At 35.3% G+C, this 21,649-nt stretch overlaps 1 protein-coding gene and 1 long non-coding RNA gene across 3 annotated transcripts in view; one reads left to right on the plus strand and one right to left on the minus strand.

The window, feature by feature from the left end:
• Positions 1-5,406: 5,406 nt before the first annotated feature.
• Positions 5,407-10,995, minus strand: LOC113042519 (uncharacterized). The gene is made up of 3 exons (XR_003275587.1): positions 10,227-10,995; positions 5,861-6,096; positions 5,407-5,788 (listed from the first exon to the last, which is right to left on the minus strand). It is a non-coding gene; the product is annotated as an uncharacterized LOC113042519 (long non-coding RNA).
• Positions 9,476-21,649, plus strand: part of palmdb (palmdelphin b) — a 30,437-nt gene continuing 18,263 nt past the window's right edge. The window contains exons 1-3 of one of the 2 annotated variants that reach the window (XM_026201435.1): positions 9,476-9,897; positions 20,611-20,662; positions 21,344-21,424. In XM_026201435.1, coding sequence (XP_026057220.1) covers positions 20,618-20,662; positions 21,344-21,424 — 126 coding nt within the window. In that variant the 5' untranslated portion in view covers positions 9,476-9,897; positions 20,611-20,617. The remainder of the gene's footprint in view (positions 9,898-20,610; positions 20,663-21,343; positions 21,425-21,649) is intronic. The other variant, XM_026201432.1, reaches the window with a different exon arrangement.

The following is a 21,649-nucleotide window of genomic DNA, read 5'->3' on the forward strand; positions in this document are numbered from 1 at the left end:
TTTAACTACAGGCTGCTGGCAGATTGATGAGATGTGTTCTGTGGATCATGTCATCCTAAACACCTCTGAATTTTTCATGAATGGCCCCTGATGTGTCACGGGCAAGCTGGCGTTTTATTAATAAAAAGCTCACTGGCAGTAAAACAAGCCAATGGAATGCATTCCATTACTGGAAATAAGAATCGAGAAAATGTGGAAAATGTAAGAGTTTGGCATTTAAATGATTATGCAATTTAAGTCAACATAAAATGGCATTGCCAACACATTTAATATTTACAATATTTAATTAGAATTTTTTTTTTTTTGCTCTGATGAATCATGCACAATAAGACCAGCCATATGTTTTTATGTAAATAGGAATGATTTTGATTTCATGTTAACTTTGAAATGTTTTATGAAGTGAAATAATAATTCAATAATTAAAATTTTTACTGCAGAACTGGTAAGCATTGTGGAAGAAAATTATGTCTATTCTAATCTTAAACAATAATGAAATGTTCCTCAAAAAAAACTGCTGTCACAAAAATATGTTTATGCAGCCAGGAAAGGATCTGTTGTTTTTAGACAAAACACACTCACTGCAGCACTCAAACTGGGTCACATATGACAAGATATGAAATTTTTATTATTTTTTGGAGTGATATTTTGCCAGTTTTACCTTCACTGCCATGGCATCAAACGTTAAACCATGGCTTCATGATTGTCATCATGACAGCAACCTTTCAGAAGAGTTTTCATTATTTCTGGATCCTGAGAGAAATAAACAGCATGTAAGTGCTTGAAGAAGATCATTGATCAATGATTAAATCATATTTAATATCCAATACTTTTCTTGCGCTTTCTGTCTAGCAAAGGTTTAAATGTTAGAAATAATTGTAACTCCTGACCTGGATTTGTTTTTGGTTGTTTCTGGATTATTCCAGTTTTGTTGTAGGCTATACAAAGTCTGCATTGATGCGGATTTTATGCAACCTTGAACTGACTCTGAATTAATAATTATGTAATTAAGTATAACTATGCAAATTTATGTCATTTATTTTATTTATTTATTTTTGCTTTATTTTAATAAACGCCACAAAAGCTGTCTATCTCTTTCTGCTCATCTATAGATAGATTTGCTTTCAGAGCAGACACTGAAGGTTTTCAGTGTGATTCTCATGGGAGGTAAAAGCTGTTTGTTAGCAGCCTACAATCGAATCGTTAAAAAACAGATGCATTTGCTCAGCCTCATATCTGTGGGTGGTTGTGTGACTAAAACACAAACTGACATCCGAAGAGACATGACTTGTGTAATGGAGGAGGAATGTTTACAATGATGAAGGTGTCTGATGATCGCTCATTTAACTGACCACAAGCCTTAATTCTGTGCTGCACAACTAAAGAGAGACCCCAGTAATCTCACATGTGTCTCCTTAGGAGTTCTCAACAATTTCACAAAGTGGGCTCAGATTTGCCTTCAGTACAAATCAAATATTTCACAATCAATTTTTTCCAAGACCAAATTATGACTTCCATCCATATTAAACCATTTACTCTTACTGTATGACAATAACTTCAGACAATGATATACTACAAAAAGTTTCTCCTCAGTGTTTTTGAAATGTTTTGTGTTTTGAATATTCTAGCTTTTTTGACTTTGTCAAACCAATCCCAGGTCACATGGATCCACACAAATGACTAAACCACAGTTTTTTGTAAAGAAACTTGCGCACACTTATAGACTGTCACTTAATGCATGTGATGTCACTGTTTTGCCAAAGTCACATTTTCAGAATATACACAGAGACAATTAATGGTATACTTTACAAAAACATGAACTTTGTAACCCATTTTTTATAAATGAACATTTTCAGGCCCCCAAAACACCAACGGCCAAAGTGCATGAATGCATATTTTTCTGTTTATAGATGAAAATGGTATTGGCTGTTTGAATTTTATTTCTTCTAGGGATGCACAGTATCAATGCTTAATGAAATATTCATTTTATAGTGTAGATTATAATCTTGTGACACGGAAATTCACTTGTAGATTTTAGCAGTTTTAGGCTAGCATTTTAAATTTACTTACTGACAAAATAGCATAAATTTTACCAGAATATTAACATCAGTGCATACATAAATTTATAAAAGGAACCTTAGGAGAAACAGCTGACAAATTTGATACTGAAATCAAATGTAACTTGGAACTCTGAGAAATTCAAGTGCAACTCTTGAGCAAAAAAAAAAAAAAAACTTCTGGGAACTTATGGCTCACCTCATGACAAATTATAGGAAACAGAGTCATTTTCCATAGATTGTCAGATTCATTTTACATTTCTTTTTGTCACACTTGCTGTTTGGAGCACTAGACTCACCTGTATTCTCACATAAATATATACATAAAGAGTTTTTATACAATGTGTTGCACGATTAGCAGGGCAGTGAGCTATGAAGCTAATTGCCACAATGTTCTCTCTAGCACCGTGCTATTCCATTCAGTTTATGAAGATGAAAGTGGCACACTAGCTTGAACAATCATTCTGTATTAACTACTAACACTTCTTATAAAAGTATTATACTATAGCTTTTTTTTTCATAAAAATAACATGCAAACAATAAGGCAGCATAGTCCCACAACCTTCATAAGTGAGATCTAGATAATCTCAAAGAAAAATAAAAGGTAAAACATAAAATTTAAAAGTAAGTAAGATTTTTTTTTAAGAAATATATTTTGTCTTTTAAAATATTTCAGCACAACACTTTAGAACATATTAGAACATTAGACCACATATTAAAATGATTTATAAAGGATTATGCGATGCTGAAGACTTGAATAACATCTGCTGAAAATTCAGCCTTGCATCGCAGGAATGAATTTCATTTGAAAATATATTAAAATTGAAAAGATCAATTTGAAATTGTAATAATATATCTGTATTCTTGATAAAAATAAATGCAGAGACTACTTTCAAAAACAAATCTCACTACCCAGACATTTTAACAGTGTGCTAATGTACTATAAGAAAATATTAGGGCTATATAGTGTATGTTGCATGTAATAACAAGCAATAGAATATATCTAGCCAAAATACACAGTTTATAAACAATTTTTAATCAGCAGAGCGTGTAGTACAGCATCTACCAGCAGGAGCTAAACGGACAAGCCCCAAGCACCCAAAACTTGACCTCTTGGACAGTTTTTTTCCTTTTTTCTCTCAACTTCTTTATTATGCCGTCTATTTGTTATTATAATTTTTTTGTCTTGTTGTGTGTCTGATTAGGGGACAGTCAGGAGAATCCTGACCACTTTAGACAGAACATGAGGTTGTACTGTTGCTATTCTGTATCTGCCATGGAAAGGAAAGTAGTGGGAAAATAAAATTAGAAGTTAACGAATGATGGATTCAAGCAAGAAGCAAAATAATGCAGTTTCTAAATGAAACATATACAAATGTACAGGCATTTCATGAAATACATTCATGAGTTAGTACATCATGTCTATTTTCTGCATTGGAATTTTAGTTTTTTATCTCACAATCCGATGGGTGAAGAGGATCAGTTGAGTTTCCTGTCATCTGCTGGTGGCTGGTGCTCACTACAGATACACAGCAAGATATCAGCCCTGTCTGTATAAGAGAATATTTCAGTTCATAAAGAAGAAATTCACTAGGATTGTAACAAGCCCCCTGCTTCCCCAAATATAAATATTTTATATAAAATTTTAAGACAAATTTAGTTTATATATATATATATATATATATATATATATATATATATATATATATATATATATATATATATATATTCCACTAAGAATTATAACCTTACTTTGAAGTTTTTTATTATTATTAGGCAATTAAATGCAAAGCCCAATTTTTAATCCTGAATAAAAAATATATAATGCATGATAATCCAATAGTCTGTGACATTTTTATAATGCTTAAAAACACAGCTCAAATAACAAGTGGATATAAAGATGTATGGATATTAAGACTGAATAAACAAATGTGTTTAAACAGTTTAAAAGTGTCATGGGCAGGCCTCTCAATCTCTGATCAAGAATAGACTCGATCTGACAGCTGGCCAGCTGATTTCACGCAGGAGGAATGCTCATATCAGGCTGGAGAATGTTATAGACTGCTTGCCAGAGATTCACTTCCCTCTACAAACCTTTGATCCAGTCATTACATGGGCAGAAATGCAGGCCTTCAGCCCTCAAATCCCACCACAGACAAACAAAGCCAAGTCAGTAAATCCAGCACAGGTGGGGGATTGTTATAGTCATCATTTCCTGTGAAGAAGCTAGGCTGAAGCATTTATTTTCCCATACATTGATATTAATGGTTTAAGTATAGGCTAAATTACAAGAACGCACATTAACATCAAGGAGACATCTATTTGACGTCTGCATGTACATCTGCCTGACTTTTTTTGGGGGGTGTCTGTATAGGTCTATATAGGACGTTTCCTATCAGCCTAAATATTTCCAATGCGCTTTTTTTTCTAAAATTTACCTGGCCCCCATCCACAGCATGCGGCGAGGCAGCACCATTCACATTTTACTCAAACTCCCTTTACTTCTGTAAAGACATAGAAATGAAAGGCTTCCTCTGCTCTAACTGCATTTTTTTGTTTTGTTTTTTGGCTGCCATGGCAACAGTAGCCTACCTGTATAAAAAAAACGGCTACAGCTGTCAGCTGGAGCTTTGTAGGGTCATAAACATCCTAAACAGTATAAGGAATATTTATCAAACTTTATATGCTCACATGCCATTGTGACTCAGAGGTTCTCGCGTGTACAATTCGATTGCAACTGTGGGCCCTATCATACACCCGCACTCGCATTTTCCTGTCCAGCTCCACGTCGTTTAATTAGCAAATGCATTTGTGCTCATTTGTGCGCCCATCGGCGTGCTGGTCTAAAAAGAGGTGTGTTCAGGCGCATTGCTGGCGCAATGTTATTTTAAGTAGCTGAAAATAGACTGCGCCATAGACCAACTCAGACCTGGTCTAAAGTCTGGCGCAATGTTTTTTCTTTGTTATTTAAAGAGCGTGTTAGTATAACCAGCTGAAAAATAAATGTGCTAAACCGAAAGGTACTTATGTTTAGAATCTCAGATAACTTTCAGCCTGAAAGCATTTAAAATAAGACAGAGATAAATTAATTAATAGAACATGGTTTATAAATGTATTGATCTGAATGTCTAACAGTAAAGGTTAACTCTGTCTTCTGTTCATTCTCTTTCACAGCCACATGCATGGATTCAAGTGTTTCACACTATAAACACACTTACACCAGCTCGAGCTCTGACTGTAAGCAGATCTCCCAAAAGAATTACTGAATAATTGGTTGCACAGTGAATTCTACATACTACATTTTTGAATTATTTAAAAATACATATTTTATTCAGCAAGGATGCACTGAATAACCAAAATAATAAAAAGTGACAGTAAAGATGCATAATATTTATAGTCTTTCTATTTCACATTTTTGAGCTCCAGATCAACATATTAGAATGATTTCTGCAGGACAGTAAAGACTGGAATAATAAAGATGAAAATTCACAGGAATATATTACATATTTGCATGTATTCAAATAGAAAAGGTCTATTTGAAATTGTAATAATCAACTCAAAGTACCATTTAAATGTATCTGTCATTCACAAAAGACTTTACTGATCTCTCTTTCTCTTTTCCCCTCTTGAAGGGTTGTCTGAGCCAACAAACAGATATTGACTTTTGCATAAAAGACATCAGGCTTTCATTCTGTGGGTCCAGCCGAACTACATTCTCAACATCACAGCTGCATCTGGAACGGACAGATTCATAAAAGTTCTGCGTTTCTCACAGCTGTTCAAATGGAAGTACAGTGTTATTTTACATGTTTAGATTTCTTCTGCTCTCCTCCCCTGTGTGACAGACTGTGTGTAGGCTGCTTGGCTCCACCATTTCCAGGCTGCACAGGACAGTGTTCTGGTGACAGATCCGCCCTGGGTTTCCGTTCATTAGAGGGCCAGCGGGAATGTGGCAGGCTGCGAGGGTGTTGTATGAGGCGTAGCCTGCAGTAATGTCCCAGTTTTTTGTGTTCACTCTGCAAGCTGTCCCCTTGATGTGTGTCTGTATGTGTGTGAGAGAGAGTGCATTACTAAAGATGATTGTTGTAAATCAATATCCTATACAACAGTATAATGATTTTTAGAGATGATGTCACACACGCATCAAGGGGACACAACCACACTCTGATATTCTTGGAAGTACGTGGATTAGTGGTTAGAGAGTTTGACTCCTAACCTTAGGGTTGTGGGTTCGACTCTTGGGCCGGCAATAACACGACTTAGGTGCCCTTGAGCAAGGCACCGAACCCCAAACTGCTCCCAGGGTGCCGCAGCATAAATGGCTGCCCAGTGCTCCGGGTGTGTGTTCACTGCTGTGTGTGTGCGCTCTGGATGGGTTAAATGCAGAGCACAAATTCTGAGTATGGGTCACCATACTTGGCTGAATGTCATGTCACTTAAGTACCATGGTGTATTTTAAAGTACAATAGTATTACCATCCTTCACCATCACTATACAATGGTACTTAGAAGTACCATTTTGAATACCATGGTGTATGACTATGGTAATCATTCTGGTATAATCTGAAGTACCTTACTGTAGTACCATGTAAATACCATGGTAAATAAATACGGCAATCGTACGGTACCCATTTAAATATCAAAGTGCATCAAAACAACACTGAAGTTCACTTTTATCACTTAAAAACATACCATAGTATTTCTATGTTTTTTGTTCATGGTACTGTGATAATAACAAACTTTTAGAATCTAGTAATACTATGGTACTCTTTGAGCTATAGGACTACACTTGGAAATATACTGGAATATAAATAACATGGCAATCTTTAATGCACTACTATCACAGTTTTTTGGGGCATGGTAGTGTGCTAATACAATGATATTTTGGACCATGTACCATGGTAGTATTATTGATATTCTTTTCGAAATACAATAGTTTTACCATCCTACACCATCACTGCACTATGGCACAACCCACAGCACGTTTTTGTATGTATGGCTAACACAAAGAACCTAGGAGTACCATTTTAGATATAAAATACAATTGAAAATATTCAGTTACTATCACTATACCGTGGGTTGTCAGTAGGAACTGATCTCCTCTATTAAGTGGTTTCTTTAGCATAGGTGTCTGTTAGTGTAGTGTTTTTACAGTAAGAGGTACAGATGCTGATTGTTTAGGAATCTCATGCAGTGCAGACTTTCCCGTGTGCTGTGCATCTATCTTTAGCACACTAGGACCAAATAACTTGGCATGGGTTCAGCCCGTTGCCATGGACACTTTTGTACAAGCTCCAGGCTGCTGATTCGTGAATGTAGAGTGAAAGCACGTGCCGCACAACACAGTAGATCACAAAATCTAGCTCACATTTACATCTGATCAATAAATCCATGGGGCCAGATGAACAGTGCATCAGTTATATTTTTGATCATCAAAGGTTAGTTAGTTTTAATTTCCCAAATGCTGCATGAATTAACACACATCAACTACAATGTGTGATTTGATTAATTAGGGCAATAATGAGAAACAGGATTCATGCCGGGGGGTGGCAGAGCAATAAAAAAAATAATGAGTTCTGAGCTCATCAAGTTAATTACAACAATAATGTTCTTGGGGATTCACATAGACTACCTGGAGCAAATAGACAACTCTCCAAGAACAGCATATCTAGGGACTGAAATATCATATATCACCTTAGCAACCCCTTAGAACATCCTAGCAACTGCACAGCAATGTGCTGAAACATTCAGAACACCTTAGCAACCACATAGCAACACACTGTTAACCACCCAACTATGCTGCTACAAAGTGATAGTTTGTAAGCACACTGCTGTGCAGTTACTAGGATGTTTTAAGTGGTTGCTACGGTGTTGCTAAAGCGATCACTTAGAATACCCTAGTCCTAGCACACCAATTAATCAAACCATCTGTCCCTTCATGATCGCGTTCCGGGCTAGTTAGAACACCCTAGTAACTGCATAATGTCCTAAAAAACGGTCACCACATAGCAACATAGTCTGGTGGTTTCCAGGATGTTGCTATGTGGTTGCTAATGTGTTCTGTCTGTTTAAGCACATTGATATTCAGTTAATAGGGCATTCTCAGTGGTTGTTTTCGGTGTTTTCAACACCCTAGCAATCACATAGAACATACCATCAACTGCATAGAACAATCAAAACACTAGCAATTGCTTAGTAAAAAGGTTTGATGGTTGCCAAGGTGTTGTTATTCAGTTGCTAGGATGTTTTGACTGTTTTTGGCCATATTGCTAGGATGTCGGGACTAGGATGTTCAAAGTGATCTCTTTAGCAACACCCTAGCAACGACTGAGATCATCCTAATAACTGCATAGCAATGAACTTAAAAGAGTCGCCACATAGCAACATAGTATGGTGGTTGCCAGGATGTTGCTATATGGTTGCTAGATGATTATGCACATTTGATATGCAGTTACTAGGTCATTGTCAGTGATTGTTTTTGCACTTAGCAACTGCATAGCAACATCCTACCAACCACATAGAACATAATTGTAACTGCACAGAACAATCAGAACACACTAGAACTCACATAGCAACATAGTGGGTGGTTGCCAGGGTGTTGCTATACTGTTGGTAAACTGTTTTGACTGTTTTATGGCACATTGCTAGGATGTCAGGATTAGGATGTTCTATGTTTGCTTTAGCAACATCCTAGCAACCTCTCAGAACAACCATTTTTTACACATTGCTATGCAGTTACTAGGAAGTTCTGAGTTGCTGCAAGCTACACACTAGAACACACTGGCATGTTGCAACTGCACAGCAACATAATTGGGTGGTTGCCAGGGTGTTGCTAAGCAGTTGCTATGGTGATGGCTACAACGAATGATATTCATGGTATCTTGCTTCCCAGATATGGTTCAATTCACTGGTTAAAGTGGCTAAAGTGTTTCTATGTAGTTGCTAGGTTGTCCTGGTGGTTGCTATGGTGATCTGTGATATTCTGGTCCCTAGATACAGCTCCTTAAATATAAGGTTATTTGAGCTTTTCCCTTGAACTGTACACAAGATGAATATTGTAATTCAAATAGCTAAAAAATATTCTAGCACACAGTCTCACACACATATAGTGATAGGTATCATTCACATTTCCAACGCATAAATTTCAGGATGCACAAATATTTTGTGTTTAAACAGTGCAAAATATGTTTTACAATGATTTTTCTTCACAACAAAATGTGCCTAGTTTAAACATCTGCCGTAAATTGAAATTTGGTTATATGCATAACACTACTGTGACATGAAAGTGAGAAGGATATAGAAAAAAAAAAAAAAAAAAACACTAACACACACACACACTTGACAAAGCCCTAGATAAAAACCCAAGAGTGTTTGCGAACCCTTTGTGCCGTTTTTTCTTTGTTTTGTTTTTTTACTACTTTTGGAGAGTAATTTAGCCAATTGTGTGTCAGCATGTTCGTCTCAGGGAAACAACAGCTTTTCTAGGTGCGTGTGTGCTTGTGTGTGTGAGTAGGCACATTGTGTTGCAGTTGTACGTGGGCTAACACATGGTAGAGCAGCTCAGCTCTGAAAGCCTGAGAGCAGAAAGAGAGAGAGGACAAAGAAAAGGAGGGGGAAAGAGAGAGTGATAGCATGACAGAAAGCGAGAGGATCGGAGAGTTAAAGAGAGAGAGAGAGTGGGGCAGCCTGCCAGTGAATGGTAACACAGGATCAACTCTCAACCTACAGGAACTGCACTTGGACACACACACACACTCGTTATACACACATGCAACCATGCTGGAATGAACGGACTGAATTGTGGTCAGCACATCCCAACTAAAAGCATCAGCAGAAGGCAAACGGTGAGTGTCGTTCCCTTTGTGTTTCTCGTCTGTTTAATGTCATTCAGCTTAATGTGACAATATTATCTGCTTGCCACTTAAAAATCTGATAGTACTTGGACGACTTGTGCTGCTTGGTTAACCGGTTAGTTCAATCATGTTGTACAGTCATGCTTTAATGAAAGTAAGTATGCAGTTGTTGTGTCAGTGATTTATAGGCTTTTAATTCCTTTAAGCCTGCTGCCTTTATTCCCGCCGTCCTGACTAGATGACAGAAGATGCGTAAAGCCTGATTTAATGGGGTCTGACTTTTAGACGGTCAGTTTGTTATTGTGTGTCAGGAGGCTTACTGCGTCATTGCGATGGCATCACCCTCACCGGGGACACCCCCTCTCTTTCAGATGACCGCAGCGAGTGACAGGAAGTCTTGTAAAGGCTCGTACCTGTGAACGGTACACACACAGTTAATCACAAGAGAGGAGAGAGAGGCTGTGCTTCTGTCTTCCACCCACATTTCTGAATCAGACTGCATGTGATTATTCTAGCACACTGCTTCTATACAAGTTTGATACTTGTGTATCTCATTTTATACATTCTTGATTTTTAATCCGATGGGTTTCTGAAAGTGTTTAAGTGATTATAATGTTTAGTCAACTGGTCATTAAATTAAAAAATAAAATACTGACAGTGATCAGGACCCAAACATGAAGCGGAGTGGGTTATTTTGTGATAACTGATTGATTGTGAATTATTTGTCTCATTATGGGGCTAGTTACAAAATTATTATTATAAATAAATACTAAAATACATATTATTGCAGTTGAAATTATTTTATTATGTAAAAATAAAGAGACCAGTGTAATATGGGAGAAAGGCTATGTACACTCAAAAACATTTTTTTTCTTTATTTATTTTATATTTATGTTACATTATGTTATGTTATTTATGTTCCAGCAGTCTCATTTGAGTATTTTTAAAATGGTGTACATATGAATTAATATGGAGCACGACACATGACATAAAAAACTAACTGTACATGATTTACAGAACTAATTTGTTCCTTCGATCTACTAAAACATGTGCGCGATTACTATTACATTCCCTCAAATTGCTATCCAAGTAAAATATGGTCATATTTGGGTATTTTAAAAAGAAAAAATCATAAAAACTAATAATAATCTTAAAAAGTAATACAATTATAATTACTTTTACAGACATTAATATTTAAAAAAAAAAATTAAATTAAATAGAATTTCACTATTCACAAAAATTCATGAAAACGTACTGAAGTCAGTACTAATTTACATCAGAAATATCTTTTATATTTCTTACCTATATTTTTAAGCTGAAAGGTAAAATTAATATCAATAAAGCCACAAAATGTCTCTAATCAATAGACCTTTTTAAAATTTGTAATGGCACGAAGTAATTATTATTATTTAGCAAAACATGTTAGTAAATAGCAACAACTGACAAATCTATTAAACACATCAAATTTAAACCATTTGTTAGGGTAATATGTCAGGGTTTGTGAGAGAAAATAAGTAACCTGGACCAGTATTAATGCTTAACGGTCATTATACAAAATATTTGACAGCAGAAGATTGCAATTTTCCAATCAGAATCAAGTATTCCAGAGAGCTGTGTAATACTTTTAATACTGCAGAGCTTTGATTTCGTTTCAGATATGTTGACTAAATTATACTGAATTTCATTTTACCATATTCTTTTTGAATTGCAACATAGTTTAGAAATATTGACAGCAGTTTGGAAGTAAGGAAGTAGTTCTTGTTTGATGACTTGAGGTAATCACACACGTGCCTGTGGTGTAAGCGGAATAATTGGTATCAGACTGTCAAATTATTGAAAACTAATGCACATCTCAGGGTTTTTCTAAATAGTTCCTCAAATAACACCTACTGTCATTACTTAGGAAAGCTTTGAAACAGGAAGTGGGCAGATGAATTCTGTTTTCCAAACACTTTGGGCTTCAGTGACTGTTAAACCATTAGAAATTAGATTATTAGATTAGAGACTGGAGATTACTAGCTGTCCGTCTCTGTCAGACATGAGGTTGTTTGGTCAGTGTTATCATGCACCGTGAAACCTTTGATCTCTGATCTGTCCGTCTGTCTGTTTGCTGTGATTACAGCAGGATTAGGACATTTTTGAGTTATTGCGTTTCAGATTTTGAAGTTGCTGTGTAATTACTGATGGTAATATATATCATGGTATTACTTTTTTTTTTACTATACTTACATACCTTGGAATTTAAATGGTACTGTGAATGCGATGGAGTATATAATTTGCTGTCTATAGTGTCTAACAGCCATTGTCATAGTTTTGTCATATAATATTTTATGGTATTTCCCTAATTACAAAATACTATGGATTTACACTGGTTTTTAGATATGGTAGTGGTGTAATAAATAGCATGGATTTAACATGGATAAACATAATGATTACCATATTCATAAATACATTAATTCAATAAATTCATTACATAGTGTATACAGAGATCCCATGGTCATGTAAAACCCAGTAATATTATAGAATTTTAAAAGCAAAAGTTGTCAAAATTAATAAAATGATACATCAAGAAATTTATATAGGCAACTTTAGAAAAAAAGAAATGAAAAGAAAAGAAAAGAAAAAAAATAATAATATACATCTATTCAAATTATATATACTATAGACATTTCTGATTAAAAAATATATATATTTTAATGAAAATGTAAAAAAAAAAGAGTAATGAAAATGAATATTATTATAATTAAAATAAATATATAAAGGAGTTATCTATAGTGAATACAATTTTGTATGTTAAAAGGTCATAAATTATATTTATATTAATTTAATTTAACAGATCATATTCTGTAAATGTCTTTCTAAAATTAACATGATTAAAATGAATATCTGAAAATTAGGGCTGTGCCGATCGTTATGCACAAATCTCGTCAGTAAAGCCGGTTCTCCATTGCCGTTGTTAATTGAGAAGATGCGCAAATAAATGCTGAAAATGAACATGGATTTGCGCATCTTCTCAGTTAACAACGGCTCTGTGTAGTAACAGCTGCTCTATGTGAAATCACGCACCTGATGGAATTTACCGCTGATTAGAAAACCGGCTTTACTGACGAGATGCGCATTAACGATCGGCTGATCGTGATCGGAGCACCCCCAGCTGAAGATCATAAGATAAGTCATAAAATATTTAATATCTGAAAAACATTCGAATTATAATTAAACTCATTTTTATTATTGATTATTTTGATTATCCATAAACATTATCAGTACAGTACAGACCAGTTTGGACACACCTTCTCATTCAAAGAGTTTTCTTTATTTTCATGACTATGAAAATTGCAGATTCACACTGAAGGCATCAAAAATATGAATTAACACATGTGGAATTATATATGGAATTATATACATAAAAAAGTGTGAAACAACAGAAAATACAGTATTGTTCAAAATAATAGCAGTACAATGTGACTAACCAGAATAATCAAGGTTTTTAGTATATTTTTTATTGCTACGTGGCAAACAAGTTACCAGTAGGTTCAGTAGATTGTCAGAAAACAAACAAGACCCAGCATTCATGATATGCACGCTCTTAAGGCTGTGCAATTGGGCAATTAGTTGAAAGGGGTGTGTTCAAAAAAATAGCAGTGTCTACCTTTTTCTGTACAAACTCAAAACTATTTTGTACAAACTTTTTTTTTTCTGGGATTTAGCAATCCTGTGAATCACTAAACTAATATTTAGTTGTATGACCACAGTTTTTTAAAACTGCTTGACATCTGTGTGGCATGGAGTCAACCAACTTGTGGCACCTCTCAGCTGTTATTCCACTCCATGATTCTTTAACAACATTCCACAATTCATTCACATTTCTTGGTTTTGCTTCAGAAACAGCATTTTTGATATCACCCCACAAGTTCTCAATTGGATTAAGGTCTGGAGATTGGGCTGGCCACTCCATAACATTAATTTTGTTGGTTTGGAACCAAGACTTTGCCCGTTTACTAGTGTGTTTTGGGTCATTGTCTTGTTGAAACAACCATTTCAAGGGCATGTCCTCTTCAGCATAGGGCAACATGACCTCTTCAAGTATTTTAACATATGCAAACTGATCCATGATCCCTGGTATGCGATAAATAGGCCCAACACCATAGTAGGAGAAACATGCCCATATCATGATTTTTGCACCTCCATGCTTCACTGTCTTCACTGTGTACTGTGGCTTGAATTCAGAGTTTGGGGGTCGTCTCACAAACTGCCTGTGGCCCTTGGACCCAAAAAGAACAATTTTACTCTCATCAGTCCACAAAATGTTCCTCCATTTCTCTTTAGGCCACTTGATGTGTTCTTTGGCAAATTGTAACCTCTTCTGCACATGCCTTTTTTTTAACAGAGGGACTTTGCGGGGGATTCTTGAAAATAGATTAGCTTCACACAGACGTCTTCTAACTGTCACAGTACTTACAGGTAACTCCAGACTGTCTTTGATCATCCTGGAGGTGATCATTGGCTGAGCCTTTGCCATTCTGGTTATTCTTCTATCCATTTTGATGGTTGTCTTCCGTTTTCTTCCACGTCTCTCTGGTTTTGCTCTCCATTTTAAGGCATTGGAGATCATTTTAGCTGAACAGCTGATCATTTTTTGCACCTCTTTATAGGTTTTCCCCTCTCTAATCAACTTTTTAATCAAAGTACGCTGTTCTTCTGAACAATGTCTTGAACGACCCATTTTCCTCAGCTTTCAAATGCATGTTCAACAAGTGTTGGCTTCATCCTTAAATAGGGGCCACCTGATTCACACCTGTTTCTTCACAAAATTGATGACCTCAGTGATTGAATGCCACACTGCTATTTTTTTGAACACATCCCTTTCAACTAATTCAACTAATTGCCCAATTGCACAGCCTTAAGAGCGTGCACATCATGAATGCTGGGTCTCATTTGTTTTCTGAGAATCTACTGAACCTACTGGTAACTTGTTTGCCACGTAGCAATAAAAAAATATACGAAAAACCTTGATTATTCTGGTTAGTCACATTGTACTGCTATTATTTTGAACAATACTGTATGTCATATTCTAGGTTCTTCAAAGTAACCACCTTTTGCTTTGATTACTGCTTTGCAGACTCTTGGCATTCTCTTGATGAGCTTCAAGAGGTAGTCACCTGAAATGGTCTTCCAACAGTCTTGAAGGAGTTCCCCGAGAGATGCTTAGCACTTGTTGGCCCTTTTGCCTTCTGTCTGCGGTCCAGCTCACCCCTAAACCATCTCGATTGGGTTCAGGTCCGGTGACTGTGGAGGCCAGGTCATCTGGCACAGCACCCCATCTCTCTCCTTCTTGCTCAAATAGCCCTTGATGCCTTCAGTGTGAAGATAAAGAAAATAAAGAAACTCTTAATAGGATCATTTTTGAATGAGAAGGTGTGTCCACTTTTGGTCTGTACTGTATATATATATATATATATATATATATATATATATATATATATATATATATATATATATATATATATATATATATATATATATATATATATATATATATATAATTCCATAAAGCTAGGCTGAGGGCCAGCGTTTGCCCATAACTCAGCCAGCGTTCAGCCTCTGCTGACAGTCCAGCTGTGAGACGGACGCTATTTTCTGCCGCAGCACCCATCTCAGGCCTGGCAGTGAGAAGCAGCGTGGGCAGGACTAACCAGCATGACCTTCTCCTGTTTGTCGCCACACTGGGCGTCTTAATTCCCTCTCTATCTGAACCCTGGCAAGCTGCTGTAATCTGAGCTGACTGAGGCAGAGAGGAATGATAATGCATCGGAATTCTGGATGCAGGAATTAGAGTTCCAGTCTTTGGATCTGGAGTGCTTTGGAACATTAAACTAGGAGACATTTATATGCAGAAGCACATGTGGGTGTATGTGAGAGTGAGTGTGTGTGAGCGCGTGTGTTTATAATATCCACCCACTCACAGGCATAATTTATTAAGATTTATTGCATCAATGAGCTCTTCCCTGTGAGCATTTTTTTAAACACTGCAGTTATAAAATTAAAGGAGCGTGTGTAGCTTTCATTAAAAATTAAACAAAGCAGTTTGAAGTCATATAATCCACAAAGTATTTAGCTCTATTATTGTTCATGGTCGGTGTGGTATTTTTAGAGTAGGTACAGCAGCAGGACAGAGAAAGAGGTCAGATTAAAAGCAGGTAAATATCTTCTGAGGCAAGGAGCCATACCCTGACCTGCCCTGTATGACCACAGTACATCTAACTGTGACTGTGAGCTCATTATTGTACTGCGAATGAAACTGAAGCTCTCATGCCTGTAGACTGTTTTTATACTAGAATGATAATTCTCTTGTGTCACACTACTTGGTCTCATTGGAAATTTGTTGTAGCGCTATTACTATAGTGTAGTAGAACTATAGAAGAGTGACAGTATGAACATATTAATATACTGTTTTGTTTATTTGTTTAATTGTGCAAAGTACACAACTAGTCAAAATGTCACGCATTTCTAAGGTTCGTACATAATGATCGAAAAAAATCTTTAATTATAAAAATTGAAAAACTTATAAATATATATACACTATAGAATAAATGGATTATTTTATTTTATTTTATTTTGTTTTATTTTATTTTAAATGGTTGAATGTTCTAAATGCTTTAATTAATGATTACACATTTTTTACTGCTTTTAGAAAAAGTATACTGTATATATGAAGAGTTCAGATGCAAAAACCTCTAAATGCCATCTGAAATTTGCATCTAAAATTAGGAATTTTTTCAGGCTCCTATATTTATGTTCAGTTATTTCACTTTAATAGCCTGGAAAAGGACCTGCACATTGCCATTGAAGTAAAATGACTCAACCTAAGCATAGGAGCTTGATAAAAATCCTAATTTTAGATGAAAATTTCAGATGGCATTTAGAGGTTTTTGCATCTGAACTCTTCATATATTCACTATAGAATGACTGGATTATTTTATTTTATTTTAAATTTATGACTTTAAGCCCATATTTGTTAGCTTTGGTGGCATTGAGTCTATTCCCAAAAATTGACTTTTTTGTTTTTAAATATCCATTATAGAATGACTTTTAATTTATTTTATTTTATTTTTAAATGCCATACATTCATTTGTTGTTTAATAGCCTTAATTACTTAAGTTTAACTGGATATATATATATATATATATATATATATATATATATATATATATATATATATATATATATATATATATATATATATATTTTAGTAATTATGAATAATAAATATGTGAATATGTCTCTCCACAAATTTCCTGTTTCAATAGGAAATATGTGATCAAAGCAAAGAAAAAAAAAAACATTTGGGGGGTGATATTAATAATGATAAATTAATGTGTAATTTCGAAACATAATAAAAATTTTTATTCACAGCTTTTATTGCTGGAAAATATTACCCCAAGATAATGTTAAATAAGTAGTGTCTAAACTTTTAATTGTTAGTGTAATTCTTTTCCTTGTTCTTGTCCAGTAAAACACAATATTATCATGGTAGCATGTCCAATATACAATCTAAAGTGTTTGTTATTCAAAGCAGAAAATAATTATTGTTTGTCTTTATTTATATATTTATTTAGTTTATAAAATAAAAATAATTTTTAAGTGTAAGGGTATGTGAGGACATCTCTGAGTGCACATTCTCACAAAACCTGATGCACTAATGTGGGTAAATGCATCTCTCTCTGACATATTAAGCTGCACCTCAAATTAGTAAGGCATCTTGTTAAGTGGTAAGACATTTAAAGAGATGATGGGTCACTATCAGCACGAACACCAGTGTCATCAGGGGAAATGTCATTTTTGTTTGCGACTTGCTGGTTCCGTTGGGAATCTGCAGGGTAAATAAGACACTGATGGTACGTGTTAAGGTCACTAGTGGCATGAGATCACAAAAACATGTGCTTGTTTGCTTTTTTGTAGATCTATTTGTTAGATAGGTGCCCAGTCACTAACCAGAGCAGAAGGGTGCAATCTGAGCAGGCGTTATTACACTCAGTGCAGCCTGTACACATTTGCTGTCAGATGGACCTGATCTAAGACATCATATGTCTTCAGAACAGTTTGTGTTTAAGAAATGGACATAACAAGCTCAACCTTTTAACCAAAGGTCACATGTGACAGTGCTTAGCATGCATGTTGCAATGGCCTCTCCACTGTTTTTCACAACCCTTTACTTGTCAGACGAGGCTACAATGGATTGTAATATTGACAGTTTGATGTTTTTCAAAAGATGTGACCTCTTAAATCTACATCTGTGACTTTTTCTCCATATGTGTTGGCTTTGAAGCCTATATGTTAGTGTCCACCTAAAAGTTGGAAGTAAACTTTATAATTATTACTTTTTTTACTTTAGTTTTACATTAAGCAATGCAAAGTAAAATGGAAAATTGTGGAAATGATTAATAATAAATAACAATTGAATGCATGATTAAAATAAAATAACAACATATTGCCACAAATTTCTTGGTTCAATAGAAAATATGACAACATCAGGGGAAAGAAATGTTTGCTCGGTTTTTGTTTTGTTTTGTTTGTTCACATTCATACGTCATATTCTGTTCTTGGCCCCAGAGAGCTATGTCATTCACGTGTGTTTCATAACTAAATGTCGTAATTTGAATGCCATGTAACCTTGCAGTCCACCTGTGACAGCAGAGTGTATATCTTGCTGGCCATGTATTTATTTCTGTACAAAGGGGGGTGAGGTCTGTCTTTAGCGGGTTATTCTTACCCCAACAACATTTGCTCTGCAAGTCCAAGAGATGGCCTTGAATGAAGTTTGAGGTATATGACATCAATACTGCACTGGGCAATTGTACAAAGCAGATATTTACAGAGCACTGTAATGTTTTAACGTTTCTGATGCAGCTTCATTTCTTCATAAATCAGATCAACACTTGCTTTTCATGCACCAAAAATGATTTAAAGCTGAAATTAATGTGAAAATACTCAACCCGATCTCACGGCAATTCGTACATTTTTCACAAGGTGGCTTATTCGAATGAATTCGTATGACCACACTCGTACAAATTCATACGATTGTTTCCAAATCGTACGTATTTTACGAGTTGCACAATTCGTATGAATTTGTACGAATGACCTACACCTAACCCCGCCCCTAAACCTAACCATCACTGGGGTCGTATAAAATTGTACGAGTGAGGTCATACAAATTCGTACGAATAAGCCACCTCGTAAAATACGTACGAATTGGTCGTGAGATAGCGTTGAAATACTTTGTTGTTTTCCCTTTTAATGTGCAGAGACATAATTGGCAATAGGGAAACCTGTTTGGAAACCATCAGTAGTGTTCGCAAATGCATTAAATGACTGCATATTTAACCAAAAAATGAAAGTGTTGTCATTATTTACTCACCCTCATGTCGTTCAAAACCCGTAAGACCGCCGTTCGTCTTCGAAACAAGAATTAAGATATTGTTGATGAAATCCAAGAGCTTTCTGACCCTCCATAGACAGCAAAGGTCCTACCATGGTCAAGGCACAGAAACATAGTCAGGACATCGTTTGGTTCAAGCATAATTTTACAAAGTTATAAAATACTTTTTGTGCGTGAAGAAAACAAAAATAAACAATTTCCTCTCTTCCATGTCAGTCTTCACCGTGGTAAACTTTGCAATACATTTTCTTTGCACACAGAAAGTATTCTCCTTACTTCATAAAATTACGGTTGAACCACCGATGGACTTCTATATCCTTGCTACCTTTCTGGGTCTTGAATGTGATAGTTGCATTGCTGTCTATGAGGGGTCAGAGAGCTCTCGAATTTCATCAAAAAATATCTTAATTGTGTTCTGAAAATGAACGGATTTAGAACAACATGAGGGTGAATAATTAATGACAGAAATTTCATTTTTGGATAACCTATCCATTTGAATAATGAATTTAATACATTCTGTGAACTTTACTAGCAATTTCTGATGGAAAATTGTTTCGAATTAAATTATTTTCAGTCTGTTCAGACACTTCATAGTGGCTACATCTGCTACAGACCAACTGTACAGAAAAGTACCATTTTTGTAAATGTAAATGTAAAAATCATTGCAACTCCATTGGGTGCCACTATTATCATTTGGTGCGTCAATTACACACTTCACTTTTAAATGACTATTTCTTTTATATACATGGCATCATGAAAACTATTTGAGCTGACAGCACTTAACAACCTCTTCTGTTAAGTAGAAATGAAATGACCCAGCTAGTCCTGTCTGTGCAACAGCGCTCTTTATCTATTATTTATTGACATGAGACATTATGTTACACTGTCCCAGACAAAGCACTCAATGTGGATATATCTGGTGCATGAAGTGTCAAAGAGTGACATGCCAGCTATGACAGTTATGGTTAGCTAGCACACACACAAATACACACACTTGTGTACACCATACATACAGTACATCTTTCATATTTTATGTTCACATTTATCCTTCAGGCACAGAAAGAAGAGCCCCACCAGCACTTCTTTTCTTTCTTCCAGCTCTGACGCCCACCGTCAAGTCACCCCCTACCAAAATTTCTCTCATGCCAACCCACACGTGCCAATCACAGCTTGTTACCAACCTGTTCTTAGTCTTCTAGACAGACATTGACGCTAGGTTGTTAGCAAGAATAGGTTGTTTATACCCTCTCTCTTTCTTTCTGTGTCAGGATCATTATGGAGGAAGAAACCCTGCTGAGAGAGAGACTGCAGGCTATAACAGTGAGTATCAGGCTGGATTTGTATTCTTTTTGGTTTTGTGTAAAAGACAATTGAGGTTTTATATTGGCAAGTGAAATATTATCACTGTATACATTGTTATTTGTCATTGTTGTCAAGTTGATGCTCACAAAACCTGTCTGAAACATGTACAGTATATAACATATGAATTTTGCATTTGAATTATGTCTGGTAACCTTGATCACCTTAAAATCAGGGAAAAGCATCTCTCTTAACAGTGTAGTCATGATACTTCATCAACCTTAATGATATGAACCACTCAACCATTACTGGCCATCCAACAAATCCGAAAGATTCATCTATGTTTACCTGCTTTAAAAGTTTGTTGGTTTCTGTCAGTATATGTTTTCTATCAAAGAACACTTGAAGAGTGTTTATAGAGAAATCGGTCTATGTGTTATTTCTGTCCATACTCAGCCTTTGAGCTGTTCATATTATACATGAAGTCACGGTTTATTAGAGAGTTAAAAATAATGCTGCAAAGCCTTCCTCTCAAAAAGACTATATTAATTCTCTCTAGCATGCATGCTTGTGTTAATAGCAAGACATTAAAAGCCACTTATAGAAAAATAAACAACAAAAGAACACGGGGGGTCAAGGTGAAATGAAAAAAGGTTTAGGGTCTTTTTTACTTCACATAAGATGACTCTGATTTCTCAACAGGATAAAAGAAGAATTCGAGAGGAGATAGAAAAGAAACGAAGAAATATTGAAGAAGAGAAATTAAAACTACAATATCTAAAGGTATATTTTGATTATGAGTAATAATTATGATACTTACAGAATTATAATTATTGTTTAATACACACACACACACACACAATTTATATCATGCAATAGTATTTAATATATTTACTTTATATACATTTTTATAATAACAGTATAATCTTATTGAAAATAAATTACAAATATATTATTTATAAATAATGTATTCAAAAATAGTGTGGAATCAAAACATAAAAAGTTGCA

Source organism: Carassius auratus, chromosome 24, assembly GCF_003368295.1.
Source record: "Carassius auratus strain Wakin chromosome 24, ASM336829v1, whole genome shotgun sequence".
Lineage (NCBI taxonomy): Eukaryota > Metazoa > Chordata > Actinopteri > Cypriniformes > Cyprinidae > Carassius > Carassius auratus.